Here is a 12656-nt window from a genome sequence, read left to right as displayed (position 1 = left end):
TAGGCTAGTTAAACTTAAACTGGTAATGATTCATTACCAATACTTAAGTATTTACTAAAATTTTAAAACTCTTGTCCCACTAAAGTTTACCTGCAGGCATAATAATTTGTGCAATACTTTTTATAATTCTGAACTTCTTTACATCCACTAAAACCTTAATTTTCTGACCAAACTTCAAAATGCTTTCGGAAATATTTCTACCTTATCTCGAATTTCAAATTAAAGCTCTAAAATTTCTAAAAGCTGCACCCTACGACTTTAACAAAGTCACGAATGAAGTGACAATAGCGGAATCAAAATTCGCAAGGAAATTTAGACTAATCGTACAAATTTTGGAGTGGGTATACTTCTTCGCGATGTGCAGGGTGGTTTACCGGTTAAAAGAGAACAAGTGCCACGGGCAAATGATGGAAGGTGTAATGATAGCTATTTGTACGCTAAACTTGCTCCTATTCAGCTGCAATTGGAATCCAAACGTGAAAACGGCCGCGCTTATGAATGCGCTTGTTAAATTCGATGCGACCTATGGTATGTACCGAAATTAATATTTCTTGAACAATTAAGGTGAGTCATTCCCGTGCGTCTCATTCTGCCCCATGTATCCTTATGGATAACTTAAAATTAACTTTTTGACATTAATATTCAATGAAATTTAAGTGTTTTTACTTTAAAATATTCCATATTTTTAACTTAACAAAATTGTAAATTAGATTTTAAGAAAAAAATTCCTTCCCTATGAGGCGCCATTGAGGAAGGAATATGTTTTCCAAACATCTAATCTACAGTTTTGTTAAGTTAAAAATATGGCATTTTTTAAAGCAATAACATTTAAATTGGATTGAGTATTAACGCCGAAAAGTTAATTTTAAGTCCTCCATAAGGAAACATGGGGCAGAATGAGACGGGCGGGAATGACTCCCCGAAGCTCACCTTAATAGACAAAAAAGAGTTCATAACAAGTAAATTTTTGAAACTTAACAGATAAACTCAATCCGATACAACACAGGAATAATTGGACTTTACTAAAAGCAACGTTGTTTCTCCTATCAACGATCCCTGAAACGACATGTTTCTGTGTCCTTGGACGCTTCTTCATGGACCCGTGTGCTGCCCCCTTCCTGGGGTCAATAATCCTACGTTGTCAAAAGTGCGGGAATCTTGACCGAAGTAAGATACAGTGGTCCACGTGGGCCGGGATTAGCACGGTGGAAGCATTCCATATAGTTACAGTAATACATAACGGATTCTTCTACTCCTTCTACACCATGTTGGTCAGCATCTACGCACTTCTTCAATATTCGATGGGCCTTGGAAATAGGTAGGTGATAGATAAATAAAGCGGTTATGACCTTTATTTGTGTTGTGCACAAAAATTCTATAAAATTTTTTAGCTAACTTTAGGGGTGATAATCCATGTTTACATGTAACGTAGGGAAACATATTCGAAAATTTCGCTGTTAGAACGGTTCGGACTAGAAAGTTTAAAAACTGCGTACATATGTACATATAACTTATAAACTTTATAAGTTATATGTGCTTTATAATATAAAGCACACTTTTATACCAAATTCCACCTTCCTTGCTTTATACCGATAATGCTAACCACCGTTCCAAATTAATGACATTCCATTGACAATGCGATGGTAAGCAGTGTAGCCCTAGGTAGGGTGACCATATTTGTCCTGACCAAAACCGGGACATTTTTTGGCAAACAAAATCTATATTATAATTTTGAAAAGTCCGTCCCGTGAAATTTTCCGTGACATCCCAGCATTCTAATTGGTTGTCAGCTTTCTGAATCCGCCAATCACAGCACGCATATATTTTCGGGTACAATTTATGTAGCTTACAACCATGTTACAATCGATGGTACAACCGATGTTACAATCGTGGTAACAATCGATTTTACAATCGATGTTACAATCGATGTTATAATCGATGTTACAATCGATGTTACAACCGATGTTACAACGGATGTTACAATCGATGTTACAATCGATGTTATAATCGATGTTACAACCGATGTTACAACGGATGTTACAATCGATGTTACAATCGATGTTACAACCGATGTTACAACTAAGTTCATTCGCCACGTAAAAACATTACCTTCGAAACGTACAAAAAAACCATCATCAACAGGGTTCGGAAAACCCCGGGGTTTTTCTAGAAAAACCCAACCCCAGGGGTTTTTCCGGGGTTTTTGGAGTTTTTGTGGGTTTTTGGGTTTTTGTGGGTTTTGTGGGTTTTTCCAGATTTTGGGGCAGGTTGAACCCAAATTCCTAAAATTATGTAGTAGGGAAAAACTAATTTAAGAAACGAATTTAGCGTGCAATTTTAAACGTTATCATTGACTTTGACTATTAAATCGAAAATTAGTGTTTAACATGTAAACCTGAAAATATGCAATAATACTTGGAAATTCAAGTCGCACATGAAAATTCTCAAAATTTCATGATAAATCCGAAAATTGAATTAGCATTGATCTAAGTTGTTGTTTAAAAGATTTTGTTTCAATCTACACCAAAATCTCCTTAGCAACATAAAAAATTTCGTTAGCAATAAAACAATATCCCTAGAAACGTCAAAAAATTTCCTTGAAATTTTGAAAAATTTTTTGAAAATTTCAAAAAATTAGCAACATAAAAAGATGTCGTGTCAACATAAATAATTTTGCTTAGAAACATAAAACAATTTCGTTAGCAACGTCAAAAATATTCCCTGGCGACATAAACAAAATTCCTTACAAACGTCAAAAAATTCTTTAGCAAATAAAGAAATTTCCTTAGCAGCATAAAAAAATTTCCTTGGCAACATAAAAATTTTCCGCGGCAACATTAATGAAATCCTTATAGGAACCTCAAAAATCCTTAACAGAATAAAAATTACTGGTTCATTTTGGATTTCGATAATAAATATCAAACGACTTTAGTGACTTACTGACTTAAGTACATTTGATGTTTGTTTACTTATATAATAATATAATAATATTGATTTATAATTTTCTTCGAGCTTAGTTCATCGCGTCTACTATGTACTGGCTTAATTTAATATTCTTGCAATGATCGTGAAAAATAATTGATGTGGCCCGTCTTGAGGACGGGCTTATAGGCTAGTTTTCCATAATATCTGTGCTTGGCGAAATTTTTTTTCATAATATCTAGTGCTTGACGGTTCCGATATCACCGAATTTTTAGAAATAGCCAGGAAATGCAATTAAGTAAATATTACATGCACGTTACTGGTACCTATGTGCTAAAATCTACTTTTTCATCAATATTTTGGCGAAAAAGTGAGATAATTTAATTTTTTCCTATGATTTTAAAAACCGGGACACTTTATCAAAACCGGGACGTATGGTCACCCTAGCCCTAGGAATTGGTTAAAATTTCGAAATTATGTGAACACAACCAACGTTTTTTGCAGCAGTTTGTGCGATGGTGGGAATTTGTCAAAATATTTGAGGTCAAAGTTGAAAAACGGTCGATTTTTACCAGGTGGAGGAAGCAAACTCAACTTCAATTCTCTTCCCGTCCTAAAAATTGCACATTTTTCAACTTTGACCTCAAATATTTTGGCAAATACTGACCATCACACAAACTGCCTCAAGAAACGTTGGTTGTATTGACATGTGCCACGTAATTTCAAAATTTCAACCAAATCGGAGGGTTACACTTTACACCATCGCATTGTGAGACATAATCTTGTAACCTAATGGAATTTAGTGATATTGTCTATACTTCAGTTAAAAGTGTGCAAATTATCTCAGAAAACCTTAGTTCCCGAGGTCACCTAACTATTCAAGTATACATATTTATACTATACACACTTCATAAACTGCAGAACTAATAATTCTTATTACGTATTTGTTTAGCACGCTGTCAAAAGGATTCAAAATCCTCAGAAGTCTACAAATCCTAGAAGTTATAATGAACGACTGCGGAAAATTTAAGATCGTTCCTAGCACCCTCGTTCTCGCCCCGATATCTCAAATATTTGCGTTGTTAACAATTATTAAATTTCATGACCGTATTCCACTCCCGGGTTTGTTACTTTTCCCACTTGGATATCTCACAGTGCTGTGTGGAGTTAGTAGTTTGCAGACGATGTCAGGATTGTTGGTGGTAACGACGGAAAATTGCATCTCGGCTTGGAAGAGAGACGCGAGAAGGAAATCGTACAGAAGGAGACAGCTCCTCTCATTACAAAGATTGAAGGTTAAATTCGGAAATAGTAATTTTCTGGACACGTTAACGACATTGATCTCACAAAATTTCTGTCTGCAACAGACAGGATCTTTGCTCATAATGTATGATTCATTGTCGTAATGTTGTGTAAACAATATTTAATTAAAAGGGCGTTCATTAATTAAAGGTTTTACATAAATCTTGTAATGTGGTGTTGCTAAGTTATTTAACATCGTATTTATCGTATGTACCATGATAATATTGATTATTGCAGCTTTGTTTGGATACACAAAGTTACATGTAAAATTTAAAGCAGAATTGAACATTCCGCTGTTTTTATTTGAATGTGTACACTCTTAGAAAACTGGTATTAAATCAGTACCGACCGGAGTATGCACATATTTGACTCTACCGACACTGATAATCTGGTAATAAACATTACCGAAAATCACAAGTAGATATATGACTCTACCAAAGTGGTAATGATAAGTTGTACCGTATGGTAGTGGCTTGGTAATAAAGTTTTACAATCATGGTAACGAATTTTCAGAAACAAGTCACTACTACTCCGGTAGGAAATTATTACCAAATTAATACCAGAACGGAGTATCTATGTACATATGTATGGACTCTACCAGATTTTTAACTGTGTATGTACCACCTGTTGGTCTGGACGCCAGAATTCGCGTGGAGGAATGACTTTTATTGGGGTCGACGTCCACACTTTAACAAAATTAAAAGTTGTGATTCCCTGGAACTTGAGGGTTAAGCATTAAATTGAGGCTCATATTTTACCCCAATCATGACAAGATTTCTATTAAAAACATGTATTACTGTACGATATTTAGATAAGTATCTGAAATTTGATTGCTTTTCCTCCTGGACAAGTCTTTCATGAAAAATAAATACTTACAAAGCATGTCAGAGGAAAGTGAAACATTACGTAAAAATGATTGAACGCTTATAAATATTACTGATTTACATACACTTATGAACTATTTATTTAAAAAATTATATGCATAACAGGCACACTTATTTATGTATGCTAATTTATCTACTTCATCAATAACATGGAAACGGTTCAGATGTTCTGGGTACACAGTGTTTTTTGGAAATTATTTTAAAATTTTAACTACATTTTACTTACATTTTAGTCAAGATTTTATCTACCTACATTATTTCTACTTCGTTAGAAACTTCGAAAATCACATCTTGAAACACTACCTCTTCAGCCCGTTGTGATTTTTTCTTGCCACGTGTGCCCCGACCACGTGGCTTCTTGACAGGACTGCTGACACCACGTGACTTCCTTTTCCCCCGCTTTCGCTTTGGCAGCTTGTCCATTTTCGTGGTCTCGTGTCGCTTCACGTGCTTGTTGAGGGAGCCCAGTTTGAAAAACCGGTCGCCGCAGAGGTCACACTCGTACCGGGTGACGTTAAGGTGGACCATGTTCACGTGATCGTTCAGTCCTGACGGCCACTCGAAGGTTGCTTCGCACTCGTCACAGCTCCATTTTTTGTCGACGCCTTCCTCGCCATCTTCGTCTTGGAGGCATACCTGTTCAAAAAATAAAAAAATTCATTCATCCCGATTTCTTAGTGAATATTTTAATTCATTCATATTCAGTCATTTTCTCTTTCAAACTTATTTCATTTCATCGAACTTCATTTCATATTACGCCCATGAATTAAATATGCACGATGAAAAATGAAAGAAAATTCATAGTCCTTCATCTGAAATGACGGAATCTGAGTCATTTTCAGTTAATTTAAAGGAAATTCATTCTTCATTCACAGTCATTCATCCGAAATGACGGAATCCTTCAGCCATTTTCATTTAAATGGCAGGAATTTCATTTTCATTCAAACGAGAGAAAATTCATTTCTATTCACTCTCATATCATAATCAGCCAAATGAATGAAGGTGAACAGATATACCTGAATATGCGCATCAAGCTCGTCTCGACTAAGGAACCGCTTTTTGCACGAGGAGCACACGTGGCTGCGCACATTGGTATGCATGCGACGAATGTGCTGTCTGTAAACTTGGGCAGAGAAGGATTTTCCGCAGAATTCGCAAACCGTGGTCTGCTCGATTCTACCCGGATTCGGTTTGGGTTTTCTTTTGGCGGGGTTGTGCACCGTCGCGATGTGGCGGTAGAGGCCGGAATTGTTGCACAATCGGGCCGGACACTGGGGACATTTTTTCGTCTTGGTCTTTGTCAAGAGTTCCTGTTCCTTCGGGGTCATTTTCATCGTGGGCTGCGTGCATCGGATGGCCACGTGGATGTTGAAGGACTCGAGGTGCCGGAAATTCTTGCCGCAGGAGGAACACGTGTATTTCACGGAGGAGTGGGTTAAGGCATGTCTGAAAAAAAACGACAAGAAATTTTAGAAATTTCAAAATCATGCAAATTATTTATAAAAAAATATTTTAAAAAGTTCAAAATTTTAACGATCCATTACAAGCAGGTTTTGAATTTAAAACGTGTCTATCTCCGTGCGTTTGTTTAAGAAATGGTGATTTTAATACATCCAAAAATCGAGAATTTTTAGGTTTTCAAAGTTAGGAGATTGGAATTTTGATTTTTTTCTCCCATAAGAAAATATTCCAGTTTCATTTGATAATTTTTATTACTTTTGCTCAGCTCATGGACAGAGCTGGGATAATCCTGATTAAGGATTATGGATTTTAATCCCGGATTATGGATTATTAATCCATAATCCCTAATCCGACAATGAGAGTTTTTTGTAGATTAATCCCAATCCATAATCCAGATTTTTCTGGAATTTGAATTAATCCGGGAATAATCCCATTAGATGTCATTAATCCGTAATCATGATTACGGATTACTAATCCTGATTAATCCCAATCATGACTACTAATCATGATTATTAATCCCGATTAATCCCAATCATGATTACTAATCATGATTAGGTATTCATGATTAATTCTCAATCTGGATTACTCAGTTCAATTCCCGTAGTTCTATTTCATCCCACTGTGTAGCTTGAAGTCTCAAGTTCTCACAACTTTGTCCTGTCGGCTACCATTTGAAGAGTTAACATGTTTTTGCTGCCTTGTGCTACATATATCAATTGAAACTGGCGTTTTAAATATTTTATGTGAAACCACATAGTTTAAATTTTTTGGGCTAGATATATCTGTAGGTAGTGTAAAAATCATTAATCACCAAAATAATCCGGATTATTAATCCATAATCCATAATCCTGAAATTTCCAGAATTCATGGATTAATCCGGATTAATCCTGACATGAATTAATCTGACGAAAATAATTTAATCACAATCCACATTATTTTGTGGTTAATCCATAATCCTTAATCCACCCTCATAAACGAATAATCACCCAGCTCTGCTCATGGAAGAGCGAAATCAAAATTTTATCCTCCGAACCGAAAATCTATCGATTTCAGAAATTTATAATTTAAAAAAACGTACAGAAATGAATCTTTCTAAATCGCTATTTAAATACACGCAAGAAGGGAAAGTTGAGGTACAAAAATTCAAACTCAAAACCTGCATGCAATCGACCCTTAAAAACGAACGCTTACTTGTCGAGGTCCTTTTGGTAATGAAACTTTTGGTCACACCGATCGCAGGGGAGGAAGCTCAACTTAATTTTCTTCAGATATTCGTCATCGTACTCCACTTTGCAAATTTTGATTTCATGATACACTTTGGACATCAAGGTGGCAAAAACTTTCCCACATTTCTGACACGCATGGGTTCCAAGACTGTACGGTTTGGCGACCTCGCTGTTTAAATTGTCGTCACAATTTTTTTGTGCTTCGGAAAATAGGGTAGCAAACTTCTTGTAATCGGACGATGATGGCTGAACCTTTTCCGCGACGGGATGATTTTTGGCTTTGGCATGCCTAAAAAATAAAAAAAATAAAGGGTCACGAAAAAAATAATAAATTTTGGATATCTAAATATTTATATAAAGCGTGATGATTTAATTCGTCCCGATTTTTTCTATGAAAGCCTGTGACTCGAAACGGGTGGAAATTTTGGATTTTCTGGTTAACGTTATGATTAGGACTTATCTACGCATGGTAAAATTTGAGAGAAAAATTAACTTCACCTTAAATATTGACCGTGTTTTTAGACATTTCAAATATCAATTTTCAAACAAGTTAATATTTTTCTTCGAAGTTTTACCATGCGTAAAATGAAGTTTTAATCACAATGTTCACCATAAGAACCTAAGTTTCCATGTGTTTTGAGTCCCAAGTTTCCAAATATTTACAAAAAATCGGGACGAATTAAATCAACACGCTTTATATAGGACTCATACCGATTAAGGTCTCTCTTATAAATGAAGACTTTCTCGCATTCGTCACCCTGACAAGGGTACATAGCGACCCCCATCTCCTCCAACTGGTCCGGGGTGAAGGTCACGTGACAGAACTTGATTTCATGCCAAATGCGTCGTAACTGAGTCTCGAACATTTTCTTGCAAACGGTACACGTGCGTTTGACCGGATCTCTGTCGCGAATTCGGGTTACTTCATGTTCCTCCGAGTCGGAGTTTTCGGATTCAGATTCGGTTTTTATGCGTTTATTTGATACCTTCCTGTTTCCAGTGTGAGTATTCGCGTGCCTATTTACATAATTGGTTAAAGAGACGAATTAAATACAAGAATTGGAAATATCTAAACCGTTGCAAACGAAATGTAGAAATATATAGGGTGACCTTTAAAAAAATACGACTTTTTTTGTCGTTTACCATTTTCAAAAAAACGGCCTTGCCACCTGCTACAGAAACTTAATAGTTATTTGCATACTTGTTAAATCGTAATATTTACAGATTCTTTAGCACGTGACACGTTCACTTTTTGGGAAAATTAAAAAAAAATCGTATTTTTTGATACTCCTTAAGGGGAAAAATTATAAAACGTGGTCATTTTCAGATATGGTTTTTTTAACACGTTTTGTGAACAAACCCAGTCACGAACTTTGTAAAATTCATCGCCCATGTGCCAGACACATGTTAAAATTTGCGTTACAAAGTTTGCCAAGGTCCCCCTAATAATTACGTAAATTTACAAAATTCCTATCTCACCGCATCATCATCTGCTTCGACACGTAGACGCGATCACAGATCTGGCACGGATGCAGAGTGACATCCGACCGTGCAACGCGACACACTTCAACCTCGTGACGAAGTAGGCCCCTCCGATAGCCGAACTTTTTCCCACACTTGGCGCAGCTCAGGTCGTCCCCATCTCTCCGGGGGGCGGGGGGCTGACGACGACGACGACGACGTTTTACTTTTTCCTTATCGTCTCCTTCATCACCGTCCGGTGCGTAATTTGACCTGCACAAAATATAAACAGTTTAGCAAGTAAAATGCTAACAGAACAAACCATGTTCAACCCAAATTATTTTACGACCGTTTGAATGAAAGAACAACATTTAGAGCGAAAAATTCGGCAAGTTTTCGGCGCCGACATTGCTAGGTGCAGATTTCACTGGAAAACCTAGGATATTCGCGAACTTGTGGCGTCAAAAACTTGCAGATTTTTTCGCAATACTGTTGCCTCTTAAGAATTGCTCTTTCAAACTAACATGATAAAAAAAATCTGGGCTGAACATGGTTCGCAACCAAATTAATTAATTAACTTACTCTTCTCCCGAGTCGTCACCATCCTCGTCGCTGACAAAGTCTTCATTTTTCATCCGTTTCCGGGCACGTGGACTCTTTCGTGTCGCCAATGCATCGGAGACGGTGGGTTGTCCAAAATTAAATTCACTCTCGTCATCATGATCAAAATCTGGCTCGTAAAATGGAACCAGCTCGTCGTCATCTGGTTCGTCCTTCACCTTCGTCACGTGGTTTCTGACCGGCTCCGGTGTCCCCGTCCCTACATATTTGGAGCCAAATACATTAATTGTAATTAATTATCGTTACAAAACAAAATGATCATTTCAATTATTAAAATTCCATCCGTGTTGTATGTAGTAATTAATTAATAATTACTAATTAATTACTCTTGTTTCAAATTTGAAAGCTTGTTTTTTGGTCAAAATCTTGATTAATTTTAGACGATTACAAAATCGTAAAACTAAGTAAAAAATTAAGTAAAATTAAATCAAATTTATAAATTAAATAAAATCGTAAATCATAATATCGAGATTAATTTTGCTATTAATTACGCTTTCATTCCAGTTCATTTGCCTTCATAAAGAAATGCGTGGGTGCGATTTCCGGTTTCATCGCGGCAAATGGGGGGACAAAATCCCGGAATTTTAAACATGGGCCTTATGCAAAAAGGTCCCTAAAAAAAAAAAAAAAGGTCCTGCCCCCGTCTGTCCCGGCGAACGCGTTCGCGCGTTTGCAGGGTTTATCCCACCCACGAAGAAATGTACTCAATTTTTAATTAAGTAAAGTAAATTATTAATTGCTTCTAATTAACTTTGTCCGACATGATATAATTAGTAATTAATTAATAATAATCAACACTTCTCACCTTTCCACCTTTTCACCAGATTTTCCCTCCCCTCCTCCAACTTTTCCCTTAACCTGCGCCCAATCGCGACCACCTCGTCCTCCAGCGCGACCACATTCCTCACAAACTTAGCGCAGCTGACACAACTTTGTTCATTATTCGTGAAGTGGTTGTAGGCCGGGGGAGAAATCTTGCGCCGGAAGGGTGGCGTCATAAAAATCCGTTTAAACGTGGTCACCTCCTCGGTATAAATGTTGTTACCGTGTGGCGTCGGCGCAGATTGTGGCGCAATGTTGGGACTTGTGCAGAGAAAACAGGACGCTGAATCAGTGGATAATTTGCATTTTTGTCCTAATTCTTCCTCAATGACGGGGTCGCGATCCAAAAGGACGACGGGGTCGTCGTTGGGCCCCTTATTTTTTCGGGAGGAAGTGCGACGAGGCATCTTTTCTGTTACTAAATTAAGTTTTAATTAGTTAAGTAATTAAATAATTAAGAATAAGAAATATTATTTAATTTCGTAATGTCAAATACTGCAAAAACTTAATGTGTATAAATAATTACCAATATTTTTTCTGGTGGACGTGCGACGAGGCATCTTTCTTGTTACTAAATTAGATTAAGGAGTTAAGTAAGTAAATAAGTAAGAATATTTAATCTGTAAAAAATATTAATTTCACATCAAGTTTACTGTAATTTGCAAAAACTTAAATAATTACCGTATACACTCAAACAGCAGCAGGTGGGGGTTACTATTTACAACATCAGTGGTTCGGATCTTTCTTTCTTACTAAATTAAATAACTAAATAATTACAAGGTTTCTTTAAATTTTTCATTATTTACAAAATATCATGATTTATCACTGACAAATGCAGTTTTAACTTAATATTCGTAACGAACTTACCATTATTTGAAAGTCATCAATCCTCAGGGGTGTGGAATGGATAAATTTGTAAAATTCAATTTATTTTTGTAAAGAAAATAAATAATTAAAGTTTCTATACTTTACACGGAAATGTGTAAAAAAAACTTTTGCACTTTTGACTTGTAAACCGCCAAGAGAACGGATTGGTGGACTTTGTATGACGAGAAAATCGAGACGGATTCCACTTTGTCTGCTTTTCCTTAGCACGAAAAGCATCATGAAAATGAGTTTCCTGCCATGAAAATGAGTAATTTCTTCGCATAAAATGAGTTTTTTTCAATAAAATCAGTTTCCTGCCATGAAAATGAGCTTCATTTTATAAAAATGAGCAATTTCTTCCAATAAAATGCGTTTTTTTTCAATAAAATGACTTACCATGAAAATGAGTTTCATTTTATGAAAATGAGTAATTTCTTCTCATAAAACGAGGTTTTTTCAATAAAATGAGTTTCCTGCCATGAAAATGAGTAATTTCTTCCAATAAAATGAGTGTTTTCAATAAAATGACTTCCCTCAGGGAAGTTCCCTGCCATGAAAATGAGTTACACTCCATCAAAATATTTGTTTCTATGCATATTTATGCATGTATAAAATTAAGGCCCATGTTTTTTTCCCGAGCTTTGTATTAAAATTCGAATATTTATAACTATACGATATAAATATGTAATTATATAAGTATCTAAAATTTATTATGCACGTATTTACATAGTTTTTTACTGCATAAAAATCTTATAAGTTATAATTGTGATACTTAATTTCCATGTCATGAAATTTCTAAATTTGGAAAATTGCTGGTAAAGGTGAAAAATGACGGCTCGCATTTGAAATTACTGATTGTCAGTCATAATTTATGACGCGTTATTTATTATTTATTATTATTTGATTAACTTTCCTCCTGGACAGTTAAGTCTTTCATGAAAACTTCCAGCAACGCATGTAACCAGAGAGTGAAACATTACGTATAAATGATTATCATATCGCGTAATGCATACATACACTCAAAATAAGGTAATAATAAATCATTACCATGCGGAATGACTATGTGGCTCTACCACGTGGGTTGCAATTT

The 12656-nt window shown here is 35.8% G+C and overlaps 1 protein-coding gene across 2 annotated transcripts; it reads right to left on the bottom strand.

Annotated features, from left to right (window-relative positions):
- Positions 1 to 5157: 5157 nt before the first annotated feature.
- On the bottom strand, positions 5158 to 11724 carry LOC110859651 (zinc finger protein 569). Of its 2 annotated transcripts, none has more exons than XM_022108619.2 (10): positions 11567 to 11724; positions 11381 to 11464; positions 11226 to 11270; positions 10683 to 11117; positions 9839 to 10076; positions 9275 to 9529; positions 8507 to 8812; positions 7761 to 8084; positions 6125 to 6554; positions 5158 to 5744 (listed from the first exon to the last, which is right to left on the bottom strand). In XM_022108619.2, exons 3-10 carry the CDS (start codon positions 11257 to 11259, stop codon positions 5358 to 5360), a joined length of 2409 nt encoding a protein of 802 aa, XP_021964311.1. In that variant the 5' UTR covers positions 11260 to 11270; positions 11381 to 11464; positions 11567 to 11724; the 3' UTR covers positions 5158 to 5357. The 2 variants fall into 2 exon arrangements, with proteins under 2 accessions (XP_021964311.1, XP_021964312.1); XM_022108620.2 differs by having other exon boundaries at positions 11381 to 11451; positions 11567 to 11714.
- Positions 11725 to 12656: the final 932 nt, after the last annotated feature.

The sequence above is a fragment of the Folsomia candida genome, unplaced genomic scaffold, assembly GCF_002217175.1.
Source record: "Folsomia candida strain VU population unplaced genomic scaffold, ASM221717v1 Fcan01_Sc027, whole genome shotgun sequence".
Lineage (NCBI taxonomy): Eukaryota > Metazoa > Arthropoda > Collembola > Entomobryomorpha > Isotomidae > Folsomia > Folsomia candida.
Note: the sequence above shows the minus strand (reverse complement) of the source record. Positions and strands in the feature narration are given on the sequence as shown.